General features: G+C 44.5%; 1 protein-coding gene across 1 annotated transcript in view; it reads right to left on the bottom strand.

Moving 5' to 3' along the window:
* The window catches only part of LZTFL1 (leucine zipper transcription factor like 1), a 392,396-nt gene that overhangs the window by 137,087 nt on the left and 228,263 nt on the right, over positions 1-27,046 (bottom strand). Inside the window, exon 8 of the mRNA XM_078688161.1 lies at positions 17,367-17,543. Coding sequence (XP_078544287.1) covers positions 17,367-17,543 — 177 coding nt within the window. The remainder of the gene's footprint in view (positions 1-17,366; positions 17,544-27,046) is intronic.

Genomic DNA, 27,046 nt, shown 5'->3' with positions numbered 1-27,046 from the left:
ATCTTGAATTTCTCTTGTTTTAGATAGAGATTCAAGATCCTGAGATCCAGGATTGGACGAAGTCTGTCATCCTTCTTGTAAATCAGGAAATACCGGGAGTAGCATCCCTGACCCCTTTCCTGCTCTGGGACCACCTCTATCGCACCCTTTCTTAATAGAGTCTGCACTTCCTCCTGTAGAAGCAACAGATGTTCCTCCATGCAAAAACCTTGGCAAGGAGGGTAATTAGGAGGAAATTCCCGAAAGGGAAGGGCATACCCATTTTCTACGAGATTGAGAACCCAAAGATCTGATGTAACCGATTCCCAATCCCATAGAAAGTGGGTAAGCCGACCCCCCACCAGACCCGCATGATCCTGAATGGTGGATCTAGGGCTGCTTTTCTGTGGCTGGGGGGTTGGAGGAGGTGGAGGAGGAAGAGGCCTGACGTCCACGAGGACGAGCTCTTTGCTTTCCCCTGTAAGACCTGTACAAGGGATTCTGCTGCTGCTGCTGTTGTTGTTGCTGCTGACCTTGTCGATAATTGCGAAAGGAAGAGCGTCCAAAACCTCTGAATCTCCTGGCCGAAGAACCTCTGATCTGGAGACCTAAAGATTTGGCAGTAGCTCTAATGTCCTTAAACCTCTCTAAAGCAGTATCGGCCTTTTTGCCAAAGAGACCAACACCATAAAATGGCAGATCCAATAAAGCTGCTTGAACGTCTGCGGAAAAGTCTGATGATTTTAGCCAAGCCGACCTTCTCGTGGCAACCGCAGTGCCCATGATGCGAGCCACATAATCAGCAGTGTCCAATCCGCTTTGTATTACTTGGTGTGCCGCTGCTTGAGCGTCAGACAAAACTTCCTCAAAATCACTCCTACTTCCATCAGGGATCTTAGGAGCCAAAGAACGCATTGAATCCATAAGTGCGTGCACATATCTCCCCATGAGACAAGTGGCATTAGTGGACTTCAATGCCATACTTGCCGAGGAGAACGTCTTTTTGGCCACCTGATCCGGTTTCTTGGCCTCCTTATCCCCAGGCACTTGGGGAAACGCACTCAAAGACTTTTTTTGAACATGACGCCTGAATGACCAGGCTCTCAGGAGAAGGATGAGATGTTAAAAAGGCAGGGTCTTCTGGTGCAACCCTGTATCGTCTTGCCACACATTTGGAAACAGCCGGAGCAGTTAGAGGCTTTTTCCACACCTCCATTATAGGCTCTGTTAAAGCCTCATTAAACGGAAGCAACGGTTCCACCACCGAACTAGGCGAGTGTAGGACCTCAGTAAGAAGATTAGACTTAAATTCATCCGTTGGCAAAGTCAAATTAAGAAGTCCCGCAGCCTTCCTCATTACTACATGATAAGGCTGGACGTCCTTTGAAGGCGCATCAGAACCTGATGGTAATTCCCATTCCGGGGAAAAATCCAGGCCACTAGCATCTGCTAGGTCTTCAAAGCAGTCTTCTTCTAGTTCATCTTCCTCCACATCAGGATGAAAGTCAACATATCTCTGCTCCTCCAAAAGGCGTTGTGCCTCCCTCCTGGACCTCTCCTTAACACGCCTCTCCACTGGATCCACCATCGACTCCAACGGAGCAGGAACCGACGTCGGTACCGAATCCGATGGTCCAGTGGGTTGTACTCGAGGTCGACTTGGAGCGGGCGACGCCGGGACCGTTGTCGACAACTTCGGCGGTGCCGTGTAATTGCCATGGCGGCGGCGGGCCGGCATAAACGGCATAAATGGAGCCGGGGCATAGGAGTGTGGTACCCCCAAATTGAAGGCCAGTGGACCCATTGGACCCGAAGGTGCTCCAGAGGGGTACCAAGCCCTCGAAAAGACGCCATACATAGCGTTCAAAAACGCTGATGGGTCTTGGCCTGGGGCAGGAAAAGGTGGCTGAACACCCTCAGGCTGGACTTGAGGTGGGAACGAATCCGGCTCCTCCACAGGCAAAGATTCCCCTTCCACCGGAACTTCTTCTTCCTCTCGGGCCGGGGACGGCGCCGGAGACGGATTGGAAGCCGGAGACTGCACCTGCGACTACGAAGGCGAAGCCTCACCTTCCTGATTCGAAGTTTCCTGCGGAGGGATCACCTTCGATCGAACCTTCTTAGGCGACTTCGATCTCGAGTCCGACTCCTTTCCCGAGTGACGTCAGGACTCATGTCTCCTCTTCTTATGCTTTTTTCTTGATTTTGAAGCATGTTCCGTAGAGGACTTCGAGGTCGACTCCTCTCGAGATCTGAATCTTGACTTCGACCTCGACCTCGCCCTTCTCGAACGAGATCGTGAAGACTTCCTACCTTTGTCAGCCTTCAACTTCGCCACCAAAAGCTTGGTTTCTCTTTCCCGCAGGGCCTTCGGGTTCATCTTTCGACAAGATGAACAACCATCCACATCATGGTCAGAGCTTAAGCACCATAAGCAGTCCTCGTGCGGGTCCGTGATGGACATCATTTTCCCGCATTCCCTGCAGGGCTTGAAACCAGTCTTCCTTGACGACATCGTCACGAAACAAAGAAGCAGAAAGATGAAGGAAATAGCAACAAAGTCACTAGAAAGCTACTGAAATTCCCGGAAACCGTTGGTGTCGACGACCCGGAAAAAAGGGAACTGATGTCATCACGCCGGCGTGGGCCTATTATGGGCGTCGGTGACGTCAGCGGAGTTGCGTGCGATGCCTTGCCTCTATGACGTCCAAGTCCACGTCTGCGCAAAGCTACGAAAAGAATTTCCGAATGTTGCTGACGCAAGGGGGATATTTACAAGGTGAGGAATCCACTGGCAGATGTATCTATCAGAACTAGGATTACAGGTAAGTAACTTATCCTTCTCTTCAAGGGGATACTCATCAATAGTCATAAGCACCGAATAGAGTAGCAAGCTCATCTCTGAACCCCCCCTGCGGATGAATACCAACATATAAAAAAAACTGTTTTTAATCATGTATTACCCAAATGAACAAGTTACTTACCTTCGGTAAAACTTTTTCTGGTAGATACAGTATCTGCCTGTGGATTCCTCACCTTGTGAATATCCCCTTGCGTCAGCTACGTTCGGAAAAATATTCGTAGCACGCCGGCGTGGACGAAGTCATAGGAACGCGCCATCGCGCGCGACTCCGTCTGACGTCACCGACTCCTTATTAGGCCTACGTCGGCGTGATGACATCTGTTCCGCCCTTCTTTCCGTGCCTTCGAGGCACCTGGACGGACAAATGACAGCAAATATACATATATACAGTGCAGTGCAGCGCAGTAGTAAGTCCAAACGGAAGCACCGCAAACTGGTAGTGTTGCGACCCTACCGTAAAAGGGAGATACTTCCTGTGCGACTTCAGGATGGGGATGTGGATATAGGCATCCTGCAAGTCGATCGACACCATCCAGTCTTCTTCCAACAGCACTTGAAGAACCTGCGCAAGAGTGAGCATCTTGAACTTTTCCTGTTTCAGAAACAAGTTCAAGATCCTGAGATCCAGGATTGGCCGCAGTCTGTCATCCTTTTTGGGGATCAGGAAATACCGGGAGTAGCATCCCTGACCCCTCTCCTGCTTCGGAACCACCTCTATCGCACCCTTTCTGAACAGTGCCAGGACTTCTTCCTGCTGGAGAAGCAGGTGGTCCTCCGAACAATAACCTTGGCAAGAGGGTAATTGGGAGGGAACTCCTGAAAAGGAAGTGCATACCCATTTTCTACGAGATTGAGAACCCAAAGATCTGATGTAACCGATTCCCAATCCTGTAGAAAATGAGTAAGCCGACCCTCTACCGGACCTGCATGATCCGGAATGGCGGATCTAGGGCTGCTTTGCTGTTGTAGGTGGGGGGTGGGTATTAGAGGAGGAAGTAGAGGAGGAGGAGGCCTGTTGTCCACATCCACGACCCCTTTGTCTACCTCTGTATGACTTGTACAGAGGGTTCTGTTGTTGCTGTTGTTGGCTTTGTTTTAAGGGGCGAAAGGAGGACCTGCGAAAGCCCCTGAACTTCCTGGTGGTGGAGCCTTTCGCTTGCAGGCCCAAAGATCTAGCCGTCGCCCGGCTATCTTTGAACCTCTCCAAAGCCGTATCTGCTTTCTTTCCAAAGAGGCCAACGCCGTCAAAAGGCAAATCCATAAGAGTAGCCTGAACGTCTGCAGAAAACTCTGAAGACTTAAGCCAAGCGGCTCTTCTGGTGGCTACTGAAGAGCCCATCACTCTAGTCACAGAGTCCTCCGTGTCCATGCCACTCTGAATAACCTGACGGGCTGCCGCCTGAGTGTCCAAGACAACCTCGTTGAAGTTTTTCCTGTCTTCCTCCGGAAGCTTAGCTGACAACTGCTTAACCAAATCCATTAAGGCACGAACATACCTTCCTAGTAGGCATGTAGCATTTGTGGATTTCAAAGCCATGCTACCTGAGGAGAAAACCTTTTTAGCAGCTTGATCCAATTTCTTGGAGTCCTTATCTCCAGGAACCTGGGGAAAAGAGCCTGCTGACCTGTTCGAACAAGCGGCCTGCACCACCAGACTTTCCGGCAAAGGATGGGAAGACAAGAACTCAGGGTCTCCAGGTGCCACCCTATATCGTCTCGCCACTGATCTGAACACCGCAGGTGCAGACAAAGGCTTTTTCCAGACATCTAAAATCGGTTCAGTCAGAGCCTCAGTGAATGGCAGAGTCGGCTCAACAACAGAAGAAGGCGAATGTAAGACCTCCGTGAGGATATTAGATTTGAACTCCACTGTAGGCAAAGTCAAATTTAGCAACTCAGCAGCCTTTTTGATTACTACATGGTATGGCACCACATCCCTAGACGGTGCATCCGAAACCACAGGCAAACCCCATTCTGGAGAAAAGTTCAAGGCTACTTGCACTATTCAGATCTTCAAAGCAATCCTCCTGCTCCTGAAGCTCGCCTTCCTCCACTTCAGGTTCCCCATATTCCTTCTCCTCCAAGAGACGCTGGGCTCTACGCCTCGACCACTCCAGACGAATCGAAGTCGTCGGATCCGGTAACCGGTGTCGAACGAGGAACTGGAACAACTTGAGGTTGAGAAGCCGGAACCGGCGTCGAGCCCCGATCCAAATCCCGAGGCCGCTCCGGAGCCGGCGAAGCCGAGAATGGAGTCGATGACCTCAGCGGCGCCGTACCAAGCCAAGGAGGATATGGCGCGGGCATAAATGGTAGAAAAGGCGCCAGAGCATAAGCTTGGGGGACACCCAAGTTAAATGACAAAGGACCCATGGGACCCGCAGGTGCTCCAGTGCGGTACATTGCCCTCGCATAAACACCAAACATGGCATTTAGGAAATGTGAAGGGTCCTGACCAGGAAAGGGAGGGTACGAACCCAATGGCTGCTCCATAGGAGGCTGCTCCGGATTCGGCTCCTCTTGACCCTTTTGACCCTCCAGGTCATCCTCCGGAGTCGGTGTCTGAGGAACTTCCACGACCTCTTCATGCTCCGAAGACTGACCCGAAACCGGATTCGGTTCTAACTCCGGATCCGGAGAATGCTCTCGAGTCCGGAACGGCGAGGCTCCACCTTCAGGCTCACCAGCAGGAGAAGGAGACACAAAGTCCTTATGATGTCTTCGAGAAGACTTCCTCTTCGAGTCCGACGACCCCGAATGATGACGAGAACTATGCTTCTTCCTCTTGTGTTTTCTCTTCGAGGATCCCGGAGCATGCCCAGAAGCCGACTTCGACGCCGACTCCGATCTGGCCGTCGACGTCGATCGCGACTTCGATCTTGACTTCGGCTTCGATCTGGAGCGTCTAGATCTTGACCTCGAAGATCTCTTGGCTTCTTTACCTTTAATTTTGGCTAGAAGTAGTTTTGCCTCCCGTTCTCGCAGAGCCTTAGGATTCATCTTAGAGCAGGATCGACAGCCCTTGACGTCATGATCTGATCCCAGACACCACAAGCAATCTCCGTGTGGATCGGTAATCGACATCATCCGGGCACACGAGCCGCACTGCTTGAATCCCGTCTCCTTCGACGACATCTTTGACGAAGAACAGAAACAGTAACACACAAATAGCAACAAAGTCTATCTGTAATTATAGAAGATCCCAGAAACCGTTAGCGTCGACGACGCGGAAAAAAGGGAACTGATGTGATCACACCGACATAGGCCTACTAAGGAGTCGGTGACGTCAGACGGAGTCGCGCGCGATGCCGCGTTCCTATGACGTTGTCCACGCCGGCGTGCTACGAAGAATTTTCCGAACGTTGCTGACGCAAGGGAGATATTCACAAGGTGAGGAATCCACTGGCAGATGTATCTATCAGAAAAATTTCCCTGGGATGCTTGCCCAAACTGAGCATCCGCCCGAGTATCAGAGTCTAAGCAGTAATGGCGTGCAAATGTGTGGACTGAATGCCATGTGGCTGCTTTGCATATCTCTTGAATAGGTACTTTTTAAGCGTAGCTGTAGTAGCAGCTTTTCCCCTCATAGGATGAGCCCTCGGCTTGCCAGGCAGCTGTCTGTGTGCTAGCTGATAGGATAACATAATCCAAGACACTATCCATCGAGCGATGGACCTTTTAGAGGAGGAGAAACCAGTGTGTAATGGACCATAGTTAAGAAAGAGACGGTCCAACTTTCTTATGTTATGTAAAAAGAATTAATATAGCACGCGTACACCGGGATGGTTTCATAGCGCTACCCTGATAGATACATGTGCCCTAAGGAAATACTCATAAGCTTGTCGAAACAGCCAGGTTTTAACACCTTGACCGCGGCGCCGATTCCGCCCCTGTGCTGGACATTCCAGAACAGGGCGTGGTCGTGACGGAACCTTTCCGTCATCAGCACAGCTCAGCCGTGACTGATGACGGAACGGTTCCGTCACCAGCATCGAAGGGGTTAAGGAGTTTTCTAAAACCTAGGAGGTCGATACAGAAACAAGTTTCAGAAGGAAGGGAATTCCAAAGTTTAGGAGCCAGGATAGCAAACCTCGCACCGTCTACACGCTTCAATTTAAATGAGGGAGTGGACAGGAATTGCTTATGGGCCGAGCGCAGATTGCGTGTCCAACTTTCTTATGTTATGTAAAAAGAATTAATATAGCACGCGTACACCGGGATGGTTTCATAGCGCTACCCTGATAGATACATGTGCCCATAGGAAATACTCATAAGCTTGTCGAAACAGCCAGGTTTAAACACCTTGACCGCGGCGCCGATTCCGCCCCTGTGCTGGACATTCCAGAACAGGGCGTGGTCGTGACGGAACCATTCCGTCATCAGCACAGCTCAGCCGTGACTGATGACGGAACGGTTCCGTCACCAGCATCGAAGGGGTTAAGGAGTTTTCTAAAACCTAGGAGGTCGATACAGAAACAAGTTTCAGAAGGAAGGGAATTCCAAAGTTTAGGAGCCAGGATAGCAAACCTCGCACCGTCTACACGCTTCAATTTAAATGAGGGAGTGGACAGGAATTGCTTATGGGCCGAGCGCAGATTGCGTGTGGGTTCATGCCTTATAATCAGGTTGTTCAGAAATGTAGGACTTCATCCATTTAAAGATTTTAAAATGAGGCAGCAGACCTTGAAAGCGCAGTGATGAGTAATCGGGAGCCAATGTAGCTTCCTCAGGAGTGGAGTGACATGTTGGTTCCTGGGTTGATGGAAAATCAAGCGCACGGCTTGGTTTTGTACCAGCTGCATGCATTTCAATAGGTATAAGGGAATGCCAAAATACAACGAATTGGCATAGTCGGTATGGGACATAACAAGCAGGCATTGCTTTTCAATTTGATTCGTCTTGCTAGGCGATAGATTTGTAAACAAAAATGGACGGAAGCCGTACCACCCCTAGGGATAGACTGGTTCCAGGCGGCAAAACGTACCTGTAAAATGGACATAGGATCAGAGACTAATGCGCATTCTAAGACCTGGGAGGCCTTTCTGAATTGGAACGGCACAATAAGAACTTAATTGTATTAGCCCTATGATTACACCTGCGTGGAACTAGCAACTATGTTACTGGACGGGCTGGAATAGCCTGGGGAGGTACAGGAAGGTTGTCGTTTGCATACAATGGTGGTATGAGGACAATAAAAAAGAAAAAAAAACTGTTGGCATCAGTGGAAATGGTGAGAAATCACAAACAAATGGAGTTGACCAACTGATCAAAAGAGCCTTGCCCAGCGAGTTGTGTTCTGGTGTCCTGGACGCGAAGTCTTGCAATTCTTTGTTATTTGCTGTGGCAAATAAGTCTAATGTTAGGAGTCCTCATTCTTGGAATACAGTTGAAAGAATTACATTGTTTAAGACCTATTTGTGACTTTCCACATTGTACCTGCTTAGAAAATCTTCTTTTTAGTTCAACTTCCATGGAATGTACATTGCAGTCAGGCTGAGTCCCCTGGTTAATGCTCAGTGACACATTGTGTGTGCCTTAAGGGACAGGTGACTTGATCTTGTACCTCCTTATTTGTTTAAGTAATGCATTGCTGTGGTGTTGTCTGTATCAATACTTTAAATGAGTCTACAGAATGAAGGAAAGATTTCAGGGCTAGATGTACTGCATTCAGTTCTAGCAGGCTGATGTGATACGTTTACTCGTACTCACTAACAAAGTGGGAGGAAGATAAACATGCCACAAAGACTTTGTGAATATCTGTAATAGCTTTCTCTCTCCCACATGATGGGCATTTGTAGAATAGGGATGGCATTCTGGCTAAAAACCAGTCAGCAAATGATGGAAAATAGGTTTACTCGGCAGAGGGTCGAAAAGACATGGAGGGAAAAATCAAGAGTAATCTTTTATGGAAGAAAAAAATTGCAATGGTGAGCTACAAACATCAGCAGAGTTCCTGGGATCTTTTTCTTGTGAGCCAGAAAAAAAGAACTGAGTGAGAGGCAACTGCCAATACGAGGCATTCTGTGCAGAACTGCTTCCCAGGTTCTTAAATGGATAGCCTCCTTTTTCTGTCTGCCAAAAGAAAGCCAACAAGCTGCATTTCGTGCACTCATGTTCACGGAGTAAAACACTTGTATATCCTGGGTTTCAATTAAAATATGCTGCATTATGGTAATATGAATATCATTTGCAGGTTTATAGTTGTAGAGTATAGAGAAAAAATTACACCACCATGAACCAAAAACAGATTTATGCAGACGTTTTCTCATTCAAAGACATATTTTTCATGCTGTCTGCACGAGATTCAGTTATGTATCGGTGCAGCGGGGTCCGTAAAAACAACAGGGAATTATTCAAGAGTTTATGACTTCAGTGAAGATCCTACGATGCAGAAGAAAACGAGTTACTTACCTGTAACTTCAGTTATCCAGTATTGGTATCTTTCATTGATTCACATGCCTGAATCATCCCCGCCTTCGAGGTGGGAGTCTCACGGTACAAATAAAATATATATACAATAGTAGTAAAATATCATACAATAGGCTACAATGGACCAAAAGGTCACTACACTAGCCTATCCTTGTCATTTTGTAAAAAAACAAAAAACAAATTTGGAACCCAGCCAATCCGGCTCAAGCACTCTCTAGAAAATTCCACAGAGAGGCAAGTCCCTCAGATTTTCGTAGCACAAGTGACAGTAAGTATAACATAGTAATAAGGGAAGCCTCTCCGGGGAGGAGGTTGGGCTGCATGTGAATCTATGAAAGATACCAATACTGGATAACTGAAGTTATAGGTAAGTAACTCGGTTTCTTATCCAGTATTGGGGTATCTTTCATAGATTCACATGCCTGAATCAGAATAGCTAGCAGTAAAAAATCCTAGTCCCTTAGCGGATGGTGCGTATTATATAGACCACATTAGACACTTTGTGCAATATAATCGTAGACATATGCCACATCATAGGAGAGAGACATTAGAAACATTAACAATTAAAAGAGACGGCATTCAAAAGCATGAAACAAAATGGTCACCTCTCAAAAGAGTCTTACCTTATTTGAAAAGGTTGCGTAACACTGCTTGACCAACAGCTGACTCGGCTTCTGTAGCCAAATCCAGACAGTAATGCCGTGTGAATGTGTGCACATTCTTCCAGGTTGCAGCACGGCAAATCTTCTCCAACGGCACTCTGCCAAAAAGCGCTGCCGATGATGACACAGCCCTTGTGGAATGAGCTTTAGGCTGCACAGACAAAGGACTTCCAGCTTTGAAGTGGCAAAATTGAATCGCAGATGCAATCCATCTTGCAATTGTAGACTTCGTCACTGCTGTACCTGGTTTTTGACCATCATAAGATACAAACAATTGATCTGACTTCTGAATGGATACAGTTCGTAATAAGTAGAATTTAAGGGATCTTTTAATGTCCAAAGAGTGTAAGGCCTTCTCAGTCGGGGTAGACGGACTGGGAAAGAAAGTACGTAAAATAATGGGCTCATTAAGATGGCAAGAAGATGGAACCTTTGGAATGAATGTAGGATTCGTCCTTAAGAGAACATAGTCATTGGTAAACCTTAGGTATGGTTGTTTGATAGTAAATGCTTAAATTTCGCTGACTTTCCTCGTAGAGGTAAGCACCAATAAAAGAGCAGTTTTCCAGGAGAGATATTTAAGTTCAGCTTTGTGCACAGGTTTGAATGGATGCTTCATGAGCTGAGAGAGAACCAGATTAAGCCTCCATTCAGAGGGAGGAGCTCTGATGGGTGGAAAAGCCCTGAAAATACCTTTTAAAAATTGCTTGACCAAAAGGTTGGAGGAGAGAGATGGGCCACCAGTAGAACGTCTAAGTTGAAATTGTGGCCAGATGGAGCTTAACGGATGTGGACATGAGTCCGGACTTAGCTAATGAAAGAAGATGAATGAATTAATGAAAATACTTGTAGAGCGCACTACTGCCGAGGTGTCTTGGCGCTAGAGAAAAATGAACAGAACACAATGCATACCAGAATTAACGTTGAGCAAAAAGGACAGGTTTTAATTTCTTTCCGGACAACATTCGATTAGTTAACTTACTCAGGTGACCGGGAATTAAGTTCCATAACCTAGCTGCGAGGAAGGACAACCGTTTTCCTCCCCATCTTGCTTTCTTTATTTTGGGAAGTTTGACCAACCCGAGAGTAGCCCACCTTAGATCGCGCATTGGTGTGTAGCCGGAAAACAAGGACTGCGCATCCTCTGCCCCTCTGCCAAACAGGGCTTTATGAACCAGGCAGAGTGATTTAAACTTGATGCGCCGCCGCACCGGGAGCCAATGGAGTTGTTTTAACACGTGTGAAGTGGGATGGTGTTTAGGTATATTGAGCAACACTCATGCTGCCACATTTTGAATTGATTGCAGTTTGGCCAGTTGTGCTGCACCTGCTCCTAAATGCAGAGCGTTGCCATAATCAATTCTCAAAAGAATTGTGGCAATTATCACTGTTTTCCTCAAAATGAGAGGATAAAATGGGAGGATCTTTCTCAGACGTTTCAGCATAAAAAAACAAGCAGATGGTACTTGGTTAATCTGGGCAGCCCAATCCAGTTCTTTGTCAAACATAAAGCCGAGATTTCTGGCTTTATTTACTGGTACTGGGCAAACCCCGGCTGAAGATGGCCACCAGTGCTGTTTCCAGATCAAGGTTTTATGACCAAACTCTAGTACTTTCGTTTTCTCGGTATTCAATTTTAGAAAGTTAGAGTTCATCCAGGTCACCAAAGCAGAGATACAGCTAGAAAATTCCACTGCCATGACATCCGCTGCCTGGGTTACAGACACTATCAGCTGAGTGTCATCAGCGTATGACACCAGCGTAAAGCCAAAGCTCTTTATTAGTTTTGCCAATGGGGCAACGTAGATGTTGAAAAGAGTGGGGGATAATGCAGAGCCTTGAGGGACTCCTCCCGGAAGCAAAAATTTCTCCGACTGAAGTCCATCCCAATGGATAATTTGTTCTTTAGATGAAAGAAAGGAGGACAATAGGGCAAGAGCGGTACCCGAGATACCAATGTGCTAAAGACTTTGAGATAACACCAGATGACTCACGATATCGAAGGCTGCTGTTAAATCAAGCAGGACCAGTATAGCCCTTCCACCCATGTCCATAACCTTGCGTGTTTCTTCCACTGCCATAATCAGTGCTGTCTCCGTGGAATGATTTACATGGAAGCCATGTTGGGTATTGTCCAGAATGTTGTAAGTTTCTAGATATGATGTTATCTCCACATTCATGGCCTTCTCAAGCACTTTGGCAGGGAGCGGTAAGCAGGAGATTGGACGATAGTTTTTTTCATCTAGCGGGTCCAGTTTTGGTTTCTTTAGAAGGGGACGGATACAGGCCTTTTTCCACTGTGAGGGATGGACTCCTGTGCGAAAGATTGTATTTAGCACAGGGGATAAAACAGAACTGATTCCTTTTGGGGCCAGATGTAATATAGACGGAGGACAAGGGTCCAAAGGGGAACCGGATTTAATTTGTAGCAGCAGGTTTGCTACTTTTTCTACTGCCAGAATTTTAAATTGGGGTAGACCATGTTCCCCGACCCTGAGAGTAGACTGCACAGGCTCTTTTCCCTTGATGTCATCTGCTACTCTGGAGAGTTCATTATACACCGACTGGACTTTGTTCTGAAAGAATCTGGCTAGTTTGTGTATGAAATTTTGGTCGGGGGTAAAGATTACATCCCGAGGACACTTCATTAGTGCAGTAACTGTTTGAAACAGTTCCTTAGGGACATTAACCGTCTCTTGAATTTTAAAAATAAAGAAAGAAGTTTTAGCCTGGAAAATTGCATTTTTATATTCTTCAAGCACCGCACAGTAAAGCTTCTTCTGTGTGGCATCGTATTGTGATCTCCTGGCACGCTCTTTTTGTCGGCATTTAATTTTAGCTGCTTTAAGATCCGCAGAGTACCATGGGGACGAAACCTTTTTCGGTTGTACTTTTAGGATCTTTTCTGGGGCTATCTTATTAGGGCCTTATTAAGCCAATTATAGAATTCCATGGCTGCTTGATTTGCATCAAGGGAAATCACAGGCCTGGCATCAAATGCAGACACTAGATCGTGTTTATTTACTGCCTTCCATGCACGATATTTCCTCACCAGAGGTCTAGATTTCCGTTGGTTGGTTACTGTTTTCAAAACTACCGTAAAATACACCGCAGCATGATCGATCCAAGGAAGAGAAGCGACCCTGTTGAATTCCATCCTAGGGTTACTTGTACATAATCCATCAAGTGTATGTCCTGCTATATGGGTGGGTTCACACACAATTTGTTTTAATCCAAAGCTAGCAAGAATATCAAGAAAATGGATAGTATCTGAGTTATTGTTATCTTCCAGATGAAGATTAAAATCTCCAAGGATGGCAAAGCTATCTGTATCAGTGCAGGATTCCAGGAATGTTGAAGGGAAAGGGAAAACGGAGATCTGGGGCCAGGGGGCCTGTAAATTAGTAGACCAGCAAAGGTTTCTAAATTCTTAGATTGTAACAGAAATGACATAGCTTCCGCGCCTACTAAGGACTCAGCGGAGATCTTGACTGTAAAAAGGGAACGATAAATTATCGCTATTCCTCGCCCTTTCCTGTCAATGTTGGCAATGACATAACCATTAGGTACGGTAAGTTGCCAGTCAGGATCACTGTTTCATTAGCCCAGGTTTCGGTAAGGAAAGCAATATCAGGGTCCTCTACTTGAATGAGGCACTCTAGATAGAATTTGTGTTTCACCATAGATCTTGTATTGAGTAAGATGCACTTAACAACCTTCGAATTGTTGGTTGAGGTGAATGGAACTCGCTCCCCATAAACCATAGGCTTGACAATATTGGCATGATGGTTGCTGTTAACGCTACTTTTAGTGGGTGCTTGTACATCATTGATAAAAGAGGTTGAACCCTCCGCCCTCCAGCCGCATTGATTGCAGCAGAGGGACGTGAGAGAGATGGAACTCAGCGATACCTCATGAGATGCACAGGTGCCGGTATTAAAATGTAGTAATTGGTCTCGTGTGAAACGGGCAGGGGTCCTCGGGTTGGGCGCATTTTGGGCGCTGACGGGCGCAGACGGGCTTTTTATGCAGAGGGAGGGAGGGAGCGAAGATGAAAAAAACAACTAGAACGCTACTCTTTGAGCGGGTCCGCTCAAAATGGCGGGGTACCGAGTTAGCGTTCCAGGTAAGACACACAGGATGGCAAATTCACACTTCAATTTAAAAGTAGAGCAGAATCACTCCCAAAATATAAAGTGCAGGGTTAAAATTTCAGGTAAAAGCCTGTCAGCATACCCCACGCCCTCGCTGCAATTGTATGTATTCAATTATCACCGAAGTGGTCGCTGCGTCCGGGTATTTATGCAGAGGGAGGGAGGGAGCCAAGATGAAAAAAACAACTAGAGCGCTACTCTTCGAGCGGGTCCGCTCAAAATGGCCGGGCACCGCGTTAGCGTTCCAGGTAAGACACACGGGATGGCAAATTCACACTTCAATTTAAAGATAAGATAAGGGAGAACCTTCTCCGGAGAACAGTCCAGGGGAGATGACCGAGTCAGCCTAGGATGACTGGACAGGCAAGCAGGGGCATCATCTGGAGCCTTATATTTCATGTCAATCGTGGGAAGGATTGCCAGTACAGATAGAGGGTTCCCCATAATCTTAACGCTCTCCTCCCATATATGGTCGATTATGGGAATGGAGCGGACCGATTTCCTGCTCTGATCCTTAAACCTTAAAATCATAGAGGAAGCAGTTGGACTGGTTAACAGGCATAGTTAGGTGAAATTTTGTCACTGCTCTCAACATGACCGCATGAAAACCTCCGATGTCCTCCAGAATCAACTGCCTGAGTAACTGGTGATGATGGTATACGGATTACATAAGCCTCCCATTCATCCACAGTTGTTGGCGATTTAGGGAGTTCACCCTCTCCAGCGAGTGTTTCCTCGTCATCCTGCACCCCTTGGCCTTGAGGTATAGGTACAGTATTTTGAGACCCAACAGCCGGGACAGATGAACTTGAGAACGGTCTTTGAACAGGGTCAGTCACAATCGGAAACCAAGCAGGGTAGTCTTTGAGCATAGCTGCTAAGTCCTCTACCAACGCTACAGACATCTGCACCACAGTTTCCTGATGAGGCAATACAACTTGGGGCCTTTGCACTGTTTGACAAGGCTCATAATATTCTTCTTCCTCTTCCTCATCATCCTCCTTGTATTCAACATGAAGCTGAGAGGGGCTACATGCAATGCAGGGCTGAACAGCCCATCATCCTCTGACTCTTCCAAAATATGGCTTGGAGGCAATGGAGAAATGTATGAAGGGTTGTGGTAATAGCCTCTTGCAGACAGGTGCGTAGACGCCAATTTTGATGTCAAAATAGGAGTTAGCTGCAGTGAAGTAGGCCTTTTGCGCGTGATCGTCGACGAGATGACCATGGAAGGAGACACAGGGACAGCAGAAGCTGCCATTACTGATGTTAAAGTCAACGTCGTCGTCAATGGAAGACCCGTCGTCGTCTATGATGTCGAAGTGGAGGTAGTCGTTGATGGTGGAAGCGTGGACAAGCATAGAACTGTTGTCGACGGTGGGAGCGTCGACAAGAATGGAACCGTCGTTGACGGTGGGAGAGTCGACGAGAATGGGGCCATCGTCGATGGTGCCGTCGACAGAGGTGAGATTGTGATAGTCTGCGGTGTTGTCGCCGGAGGCGATTTAGACTTCGTCGTCGAAGGAATAGATCTTACCAGTTCTTCCGTGGACGGAGACAGTGTCGATGAACTCCGAGGTGGCTTTGTCGTCGACAGGGTCTTTCTTGAGGACGACGATGATCTGAGAGACTCTGACTGAAACTTGGACTGTTTCAATGCCGTTTTCGATGGCATTTTTGATGTTTTCCCATTTTTTCCCTCAGAAGAGAAAGAAAGCTTCTCTTTTTTACAGGAAGAGTGGCCAGTCTCCTGATGAGACTTTTTGGATGATTTGCCAATTCTTTCAGGTGGATCTTCAGATCTATCTCTTTTCTTAGACGCTGGGAGGCTCTCAATATCATCCTCTTCAGACACCACTTTAGATCTCACCTTCAATTTCTCCAGCCAGATCAATAACCTGCTGTATCTATCCTTTAGGGTCTTTGAAGAAAAGGTTCTACAAATCCTGCAGTCCTTGACATTATGGGAAAGATACAAACCGTATATATATATTCCTTGTGAGGATCCTCAAAATGTAGTCTCTTTATTCCACAGGAACCACAAGGTAAGAATAAAACTTTCTTTGAAGATTCAGACATCCTGTACTCACAGTATTCAGCAAACTTTGAGAAAAACTGAGCAGAGCTCAGGGAGACTCCCTGTCTCACGACGTGCGGTACAAAATCTGAGGGACTAGCCTCTCTGTGGAGTGTTCTAGAGGGTGCTGGAGCCTGATTGGCTGGGTTCCAAATTTGTTTTTTGTTTTTTACAAAATGACAAGGATAAGCTAGTCAGTGTAGTGACCTTTTGGTCCATTGTTGCCTATTGTATGATATTTTACTACTATTGTATATATATATATATATATATATATTTTATTTGTACCATGAGACTCCCACCTCGATGGCGGGGAGGATTCAGGCATGTGAACCTATGAAAAATACCCCAAAACTGGATAAAGGGGATTTGTGTAAAATCCAGATTAGGCCTGAGTGAAATTTATATTATGCTGGTGTAATCTCACGTATTTACTGAACTTTCACGTTATTTGGATGCGTGATATTTTTGACATCCTGGATAATTTAAAATGTTGCTTGATTTTTGTTTGCCTGACACTGGATCGGACAGAAAAGAACAAAAACACTTAGGTGGTTGGGTTGCTCTATGTTCAGAAGTATTCTGATTGAAACATTCTGCATGACTACACACAGGAGTACAGCTATGTGGCTGAGTTGACAAGGGCAAACCCTTCTGTAAGTATTGTCTTGAAACCAGCATCCTTCTCGGTCTTTGTGCTATGAATCACAAGCCACAGCCCACGAGTGTGAGGAGTCACTGCCCATCTGGTTTGAAACTTGTTGACGGAGACTTTGTCTGCCCCACCACAGGTTCTGTGGCTCAACCATTGGGCAAGAAGCTGTTAAGGACATTACATATGCCAACCTGGTGCTTGTTTGAGGTCAATTCCAGTCCTGGGCTACAGTATAACAAATACATCACTAGCTATAGTTAAAAAAAAAATCTCTAGATATTCAAAATAGAATGGAGAGAAACACCACATCAAACCTTTTAAGTAAATTTAGATGCCAAACTGCTGGTGTCTTGACATACAACTCTGAAAGCTGTACCTAACATGGCTGGTGTAGTACTTTGATGAGAATATTGCAGAGTGGTAACTCATTGATGCGAAGTCTGTAAACATAAACACACGAGGGCTTCAGAAAACTCCCTCCAACTATACCGGATACTCAGATGCCAGATACAGGGGAAATATCTTTACTATGCAAAACCAAACTGACCTTCTCAGCCATGACAAGCTGTTCCTGAACTTTTAAAAGGTTATGCTTTGTTGACACCAAGCTCTCTTCCAAGTATTTTTTGTTTGCTGTATTATCATTCATAGACTTTTCAAAGTCAGATTTCAGATCTGCCACTGTCTTTTCCAAATTATTTATTTCCTGTGTGTTGTGCGAAACCTACGAGAGAAATAAATAGAAGCATGATCAGTTATGAACACATTTCATCACTACTTCGACATAATTTCAACTAAACTGGTTTAGTCATTCCATTCCTCTCAAGACAAATGGGAAATACGAGCTTAAGCCACCATCCAGCTTTATCTTCAAAGGGCTAGACTTTTCAGGCAGTGCAACAAAAGATAGCATCACAACTGTTACACATGTGAACTAGATTACACTAGTAGGCAATCTGGAAAATCGCTGAATGAGAGCAAATGAAGATTTTCAGGCTACAAACAATTGTTTTTCAGAAAGAGTTTAAACCGGTGGAAAAAGAAAGAACAAATAAATTAAAAATGGCCTTTTTCCATATGTCCAACAAAAGGCATCATCAGAGCTACATAATCAGTTATACTCATGTTAATAATTCACTCCTAACCCCATCTACAAATTGCCACTTGCCATGAGTTGGGGATTAATCCGCGTATTCCCTATTCACTCTAAACAATGACAAAAGATTCTTGAAACACAGTTCAACTGTATTTATTTTGGTTTCACAATCCAAATGAACAAGTCGATAGGCATTTTCTTGAAATGATATGTCAAGGAGCAGGGGAAAGAAACAAAGCTGCCCTTTTGCTAGCCATTTAAATACCAGAAAATTCATTCTCACCAATTAATGTTACCAACTGAAGGTGGGTTGCATTCAGGGATAGCACCACACACGTTTGTTTGTAAGGGGGTGGCTGTGAAAAGCATTAGTTACCCCAAAATTATACTGGATGATGTATACAATAAACAGGCATTGTGCACGAAAAAACACAAGTTACCTGCACAAGGTAGCTCACCAGTAATTATATTTTTCATTGATTCACATGCTTGAATCTTCTTCGTAGTCTATGAGGGACTCCCACAGTAAATTTAATAATCAATAAAAAGAAAAAGCATTGTGCACTATACCTTAAACACTTAGCATTGTTAGCCATTCACATCATTTGAAAAACGGCCAAACTGTAGCAAGATTGCAGTTTCTGAACCACTCCTCTGCTAAAGAGTCACCATTCCTCAGATTTCCCAGCACGAGTGTAAGGTAATATTTGTGAGGTATGAAAGTAGTAAGTAAGATTTTTCTAAAGCGTACGAATGCCGAGGCATCTTGGCGCCAGCATCCTAGTACTCAGCTGAAATCGAGAGGAGACCTACTTAGTTCTGGAGACAAAAAGTCAAGTCTTCATAGATTTCCTAAAAAAAGCCCCTTTTCATTTGCAATCTCAGTGAGAAAGGCATGGAATTCCATAGATTACAGGATAAATATGAGAAACGTCTACCAAACCTCGATTAGCCTTTTTTATATTTAGGAATAACTACTAATTTAGTAGCGGCTGATCAAAGGTCATGTCTGGGGCATTCCAAGCAAAGGTTTTCTGAAAGTAGAGAGGGCCAGTACCTTGCAGTGCCATGTAGATCATGCACAGGACCTTGAATTTCCCTCCTTCTCTAACAGGCAGCAAGAGAAGGTCCCGAATACTATTTGGAATGGGGCTACATTTGGGAATTTTTAGAAGTAGGCAGGCTGCTGCGTTCTGCAATGATTGTAGCTTCGAAAGGAAACATTTGTGGATTCCCAGATAGAGAGCATTGCAATAGTCTATCTTGAATAAGACCAAGGCAACCATTACCATTTTTTGCATATCAAATGGAATAAATGGAAAGACCATTTTAAGTATCTTCAATAGATAAAAACATGAAAATGTGATTGATCTGCTCAGAGAAACAGTGTTGGACATAAAATAGGACCCCAATGTTTTTTACTTTCAGGGCTCGGGAGGGAAGCAAGTGCAAGTTAACAGACCACCAAGAATCGTTTCAAAATTAGATATCTTTCTCAAAGAGTATCTATCGCCTTCATTTTCTCAGAGTTTAACTTTAGGCAGTTTTCCTGCATCCAAACTGTGAAATGTGCCAAGCAGTTGTTGAATTATTTGGCAACAACGTTGACATCAGATGCAATTGATACGACTATATGCCTATTGTCGCATAGGATTTGCAGAAAAGGTATGTGATTGAATAAGTTTTGCCGGGGGGTGATATTGATGCTGAAAAACGTTGGGGATAAATATGATCCCTGAGGCCCCTCACAAGGGAGAGAAAAGGAATTCGAGGTGTAGCCATCGAGCGAAACGGTCTGCTCTCTATTTAATAGGAAGGAACCGAGAATAATCAGAGCTGCACCCCTGATCCCCACCCGCTCAAGCAGGTTGATGAGCACAAGATGGTTAACCGTATCAAATGCGGCTCAGGTCCAACAAGATCAGTGCAGCCCTGCCTCCTTTACCTACCTGCATCCGGATTTCTTCCAATGAGATGACTAAGGCCGATTCTGTGCAGTGCTGCGGCCAGAAACCATGTTGCAATAGATCCAGAATGGTATTGACTTCCAAAGGGGCTTTCAGATCTTCATTTATAGCCTTTTCCAAACTTTTCGTGGGGTGCGGTAAACGAGAATTGGGCCGATAAGGTTTAATCTCTACAGGGTCTAGGGAAGGTTTTTTTAAGTTCAGATGCACCAACGCCTTTTACCATGCCTCTGGAAAGTGCCCTGAAGTGAACACATTATTTAGAAGTTTAGCAAGATGGACTGCAATTGCACAGGGAACCATTCGCAAGACACATGGCAGGCACGAATCAATAGGGGAACCACATTTTTTGTAGTTTCCAACAATCTTTTTACTTTTTCTTCAGTTAACAGGGGCAAGCTCCCAAACCGTTCAATTAACATTTGAATTATCATAGGGCCCTACAGAATGACATCCCAAGAAATCCCCTGAATATTAACAGTCTGATTGGCAATTACGCAAACACGGTTTACTTTCCTTTGGAAAAACTTGACAAGTTGGTATAAAGGGTCTGCTCTGGTCAAAATCTGAAAGGACTGAAACAGTTTTGAAAAGTTCTCTTGTAGAGTTCTTGGCCATGCCCATCTTCTCTGCGAAGTATTTAGTTTTTGCTGATATAATTGCAGCTTTATACTCACCAATAACTAGATTGTATTTGTTTTTCTCTTCTATATTGTAGTTTTGCCTCCATCTCTGTTCTTGTGCTCTACATTTAGATTCAAATTTTTTTTTTATTTGGAAGAATACCATGGGGTGGATGTTTTTTTCTAGCTTTTTTGTTTTTGCTGGATCTATCTGAGTGACTGCAGAATCTCTTCAGTTATAGAAGTTGGAGGAGGCGTTATCAGTATTAGTATCCAGTAATGGGCTATCGCTTTTTAAAGATTACTTTAACTCCAATTTGTAATTTTTTTGCCACTGACGCATTAAGGTGGAATTCCCCGACATTACAGAGCAAGATTTATTAACCTGGACAATTAGATTAAAAAAGACTGCACTAGGATCAGTCCATGTCAGTGGTAGGGCTTCGTCGAAGCTGATTCTTGGATTATTGGTGAAAATCCCATCTACAATATGGTTAGCCTTGTGAGTTGGTTGATTAATTATATCCCTGAGGTGAAAACAACAAAGGCAGTCAACTAGATTTCGGTTTCAATACTTTTCAGGAGGTCCAAGTGAAAGTTAAAATCACCCAATAAGGTGAAACTTGAAAACTCTATACATGACTCGACACAGGACTGTACAGATCAAACAAACCTGACTCTTGAACCAGATGGACGATAAATGAAGGTACCACAAAACACTAAGTTGTTATTAAATTTAAAATCTAACATCAGGGCTTCTGTGTCTACATAAGAAATAGGGGTAAAAACTGTTTTGAAATGGTAATGATAAATTATTGTGATTCCCCCTCCCTGTTTGCCAATTCGGTCTACTCTGAACATCTCATATTGTTCCGGAATAGCAACTATCAGATCATGGACTGATGTATTATCAGTTCAGGTTTCAGTAAGAAATACTAGATCTGGTTTATGATGGTCCATGAATTCAGAATAATTGGTCCTTGTACGTGTTACCATTTAACGTCACACCACAGCTTTGCCTACCTTTATTGCCTATCGACATCAGCTCGTCCCTCGTGTATGCCTGGATGGACAAAGGACCAGGGGTCCTGGCGCACTGCGCAGTCCGGCCGCAGATGGGCTTGCCTTTGGCTGTGCATTTAAAGCCCCGCCAAATGAAACCACAACTAGTGGGTCAACGAAAATGGCGGTCCCATTATAACAGGAGGTGAGCTCCTATCGAGAAAGAGGGCAGGTCGAATGTAAATCTTTTGAAAGATATCAATACTGGAAAACTAAAGTGTGCAGGTAAGTAACTTGTTTTTTTCTAGTATTGAAACTTTCATAGATTTACATGCTTCAATGTGAATAACAAGCAGGTATCTAAACAACAGAATGTACTTCAAGTGGAGGAAGGAAGGACAGAATAAGATAGGCTTCAACATAAAATAGCTCACCTTATTGAAATAAATGGCGAATGACTGTAGCTCATTGTTTACTATCTTGTCCAGGGAATAATGACGTGTGAATGTATGCCTGTTCTCCCATGTGGCCGCTTTGCAGATGTCTGGCAATGGCACTTTGCAAATAGGGCTGCAGACGTAGACATTCATGTTATGGAATGAGCTCTGGCTTTCCCTTCCAACGCACATGCAGCCTTATGATGACAAAATACTACAGAAGCTGAAACCTATCTGGAGATACTACTCTTTGATAAAGTGTAACCTTCCCTTGGATGTCCGTAAGCTATGAGGAGCTGGTCAGCCTTTTTGAAGTTTTCTGCTCACTCCAGATAGAACTTTAAGCAACATTTTACAACCAATGTATATAATGCTTTTTCAGGTACATTTGAGGGATTTCGTAAGTAAGTCTTAAGAACAACTGGTTCAATAAGATGAAATTCTGTTGGAACTTTGTGAATTAAATGAGGATTTGTTCTGAGCATGACTCTTTGTAAACTATAAATAGGGTTCCTCTACAGTGAAGGTTTGTATTTCACTAACCCTTCTAGTTGAGGTCAAGACTAATAATAAGATTTTCTTCCAGGACAGATATTTAAGATTTGATTTATGACAAGGCTCACTGTGTCTTTTTTTTTCTCGCCCTAAGTGCGCTGGGCATGCACAGATGTGGGTCTCTGACTCCCTGTGCCACTGAATTTAAGCTAGCCTGGTTGATGAGGGGTGAAACCCCGAATCTGATCATAGGATGCTTCCAGTCCAGGAGGACCTGGTCTGGCAGTTCGAGTTGGACTGGTTCCATGAGGAGCAGGGTCAAGACTGATTTGCATATGGCTGGGTGTAAACTGGGGTGTCATGGTGAGCAAAAGAACAATGGGTTTAACCCAGATCTCTTGACTGGGGGTGATTGTTATCATTTGTTCCGCATTCCATCCATCATTGTTTAGGCTCAAGAAGATTATTCATCAGTTGGTAAGAGAACCATATTCAGCAGCCAAAAGACAGGTGATTCCCGTATCAGAGGGTAGCCTCTTAAAAGGTCTTTCCTAAATTGGGATCCCAGAGTGATAGTTTTCCAGCGGCACTCCTAAATTGGTAGATTGCCACAGATGTGAACCTCAACTGAACTGTGAGATAGGCCTCATGTGACATCATCAGCAGTGCATTGCGGGCGCGCGAGTTATAGTTAGCACAGCTAACTATAATGGAGGAATTTCTATGGTTTTGTACGAGTGAAATGTCCAGTTAACTATAACACTCATGAAACCTATGTTTTTTCAGTGAATATCAAAGGTTTTTTAAGTGCTAATTTCTAACTGTAACGTCTCTGAAACCTATGTTTTTTTTCAGTGAATTTCAAAGCTTTTTTAAATGCTAATTTTTAAGTGCAATAGTAGTTATACCTATTTTTTTGTACTGAATTTCTACAGTTAACTGTTTATAAATATTTTATTTATTAAACAAAATTATATATTTTTCTGAAAATTGCAACAACAAAAATGTAAAAATGAAATATTTTCAATTATTATTTTTTTGTATTTTAATATATTTATATAATTTTCTTTTTCAAAAAATTTTGGGGGGAGTTGCGCACCCAAAGCGTACCTACCGCAACAGGTCCGCGTATTCCAGCTGCCATTTTGGAAAAGTTGTGAAGGATCCGCTTATGGTGAGTGAAGAGTGTGTGCTTTTTTTCAGTTACGTCATATACGTAAAATGTTACGTGGTGTGCGCGACCGGTATGCGACCTGTCCGCGACTCCTGCTGCCGCGCATTCACGACACATGCGTATTACGGTACGCGACACTTGCGCTGTGGTGGGCCCCACGTGACGTCATATACGTGCTGGGGCGCGCTGGGTGCGCAACTCCAGTGAAATTTTTTATGTTCTAAAATGATATGTACGTGCCTTTAATGTACATATTAGGGCAAAAGATTATCTAAGGTATTCATAAAAAAATATGTTTCTACTTGTAATAAACGTATATTATTTTTAAATTTATTTTTGCGAAGTCACGTCGGGTGCATGTTTTGTGAGCTCACGGTGCGCGGTTCCCATTGGACCTCAAAAAATAGATTTGATTGGTTCATAACATTTTCCACTGTAAGTATTGAAGGACCCCACCCATTTCAATTATTCTGTTTGGAGCAGTTGATGAGAGACATCTCTTCTACTTCCAGAAATGGTTTCGGAATTTTTTGGGTGTTTTTCAAAAATTGCATTGGTGAAATGGCATCTGGTTCGCAAGCTCCTGTAATGCACGCACCTTTGTCTCGGAGATGTCCTGGATCCTCGCCGCTAAAACCCTGCTTCCCCCTGTCACCCTTCGGAACACAGGAGAGAACACTGAGTCCCAAGTTGTAACAAGGGGGAACACAGGGGAACAAAACAAGGGTAGGAAAAGGGAAAAGAAATACGCCTCCTCTTTCTTCTGTGGTCTGTGTAAGACAGTATGTGTCTGCTGCACCTGGATCTACAATAAGAGAAAAGAAGAAAACGTGAAAACCAACCCCCCCTTATTGCTCTTTTATGTGGTTCTATTATGTTCCAGAATAACTACCCACGTGTACCTTTAGTAGAATGTACCACCACTCGAACCAGTATTCAAACTATACCAGGCGAACTTCCTGTGAAAGACTTGAGTGTTTTCATCACACACAGCGTCTGTATATAACATAAACAAATAAGGCACTGCTTCCAAAATGCTGCCTTTAAGAACACTACTATTATGCAAGTCACTCACCACTTATATGTCCGAACCGAACTCTAAATAGAAGTTAGAGTCACTGACACAACACGGGACTCTAAAATAATCAGACTCTACATTTCTCCAAATGAAAATACAGCACCACAGGATGTGCGTCTAATGAGACAGACCTACGCACATGAAACCAAGAGGCAAATCTAACTCAAAAGAAACTCTGCGAGCCCACGACAAGCCGACTCGACTTTCTACTAACTAAATTCCAGCACTCTACACCTGGAGCCTGGATTCCACGAAACAAAGTGCCGACACCCTACCTCCTCGGACGCCGACCTCAGAAACCGACCCGGAACGAAAACAGGAACAGCTAAGCAAAACGCGAAGCACTTCCTTCTTCCATGGGGCGGGTTTTATTCCGATTCAGTACCTTGTGCGCATGCGTGCATACTGCGCATGTGCACCAGTCTATGGGGCTTCTTTTGCCAACCACTGCCAACCACTGTTAACGCTGGGTCATACCCCAGTTTTCTCCACTTGCGCGTCGCCTCTTTGCCCACGCAATCGGCAGGCATGACAGCTCCTCATCATTCTTCAGATGAAGATATCTTGGAGGAAGATCCACCCAAGCAGAGGCCTAAATCAGTGGTATGGAAATTTTTCACCTTTACTGCCGGAGAAAAAAAGGTAAACGCAAGAAAAGTCACATGCTTGCTGTGTGACAGGGTCCTGTCGCGAGGCAGTGACAAGAAATACTCCTGTGGAACAGCGAGTATGTATTAATATCTGCGGACCATTCACCCGAAGAATCTGGCACGAGAAGAAATGAGGCGTGCAGCAAAAAATCTACCACCAGTCATTGCTAGCACCTCCGCAGCGTCCACTTCAGCACCACTAGTAGACATTCACCCAGAATTTGCTTTTCTCCAGCAGCACTGCACTAAATGCAAAACCATCATCTGTTATGGTGAACAGTCAGTGGATGCTATTTGTGCAGCTCAACGGAACCACAAATGCAATTTGTTTTGTTTTTTTTGTTTTTGGAATGATGTTGAATTCCAAAAGCTAACTGTTTACTTAGTTCTTTTTTGTTCCATTTTTAAAAAACACAAAAGAAAGTACAAAATTGTTAAAAAACTACAAAAAAAATAGAAAACAAAAGACAGAAGAAAAAAATAGTTCAGAACTACCTTATCTGGTTTAAAAAAAAGAACTATAATTGCATGGTAATGTCTGAAAGTTTGGTTGAATGTATGTGTAGAGCATGATTGACTGAAAGAATGCATTAGTACTGTACGGTGAATTTATAGTGGCAGACCCATGAGGAAGTGCTGCAGCATGACACGGCAAACCCTTTAGCTGCACCGCGCTGCTGCACTTCTGAAGCACAGGGATGTGACATATTTACATGAATATGTCGCAATTCTGTGCTCCCTCTGCACCAGCACACAAACTGTAGCCATGCAGTGACGCAGGCACCATTGCACCATGGTGCAAGGATATCTGTGTCGTGGGGAGATTGTTTTTGTGCAGGAAGGGACCACTTCCTGCACAAAAACAATCACTAAAGGCATTTTTCTCGATCACTGTGTGCTGTGGAATGCAGCATGCATTGAAAGTGGAAAAAACTAGGAGAAATGAAAACATTTCTCCTTGTTGTGCCTCGCTACACCACCTCTAGGGTGGCGCACCATTCACATTAATCAACAGATTTACACTTTCTCGTAAGTCTTGAGAAGTGTTATTCAATGGGTGTTGTGTGGGAACAGACACAGCAACACCCATGGAACGCCCCTTCAACGCAAAGTGCTGCGTTTGAATGAGTCATATTTTCAAGGAGAAGAAAAGCCACGCAGGGTGGCTTTTCCTCTCCTTGTAAATATGGAGGAGTCCCCAGCGCCATCACTACGTTACAAAAAGTGACTTACTGGTGGCGCAGGGGGCTTGTAAATCTGCCCCATAAGTGCTTAGGTTTTGGCAGAGTGATACAATAAGAACATAGATGGCTGATTGACGAACTGAATGAGACTTACAGGAGGTATCCTAGGCTGCATGAGTACTACTTCAGTACTTAGTGGAGTGTACCAATAGTATGTATCTGCTTACAGGTTTGTAGGGATCCGGCACAGAATATTGTATATGTACTTGTGTTGGTGCCTAGGTCATTCTATAAGAACATCACTAGTAACTAGAATGATGACAGTGCTGCAAACAGAGTGCTCAGTTAATTTATAGGTGCTTAGATATTGTGTCAATGCCGGAGTCATTCTGCAAGTGCATAGACAGTGACTGGGTTCCTAGAGTGCTAGTAGTTGACAGCAGGATAAGTTTATAAGCGCTTACGTTTCAGCAGAGTGATTAGATAAGGACATGCTTCTGTCCGGATTATTGTAGGAGTGG

This window comes from Lissotriton helveticus, chromosome 4_1 (genome assembly GCF_964261635.1).
Source record: "Lissotriton helveticus chromosome 4_1, aLisHel1.1, whole genome shotgun sequence".
In the NCBI taxonomy this organism is placed as follows: Eukaryota; Metazoa; Chordata; class Amphibia; order Caudata; family Salamandridae; genus Lissotriton; species Lissotriton helveticus.
Note: the sequence above shows the minus strand (reverse complement) of the source record. Positions and strands in the feature narration are given on the sequence as shown.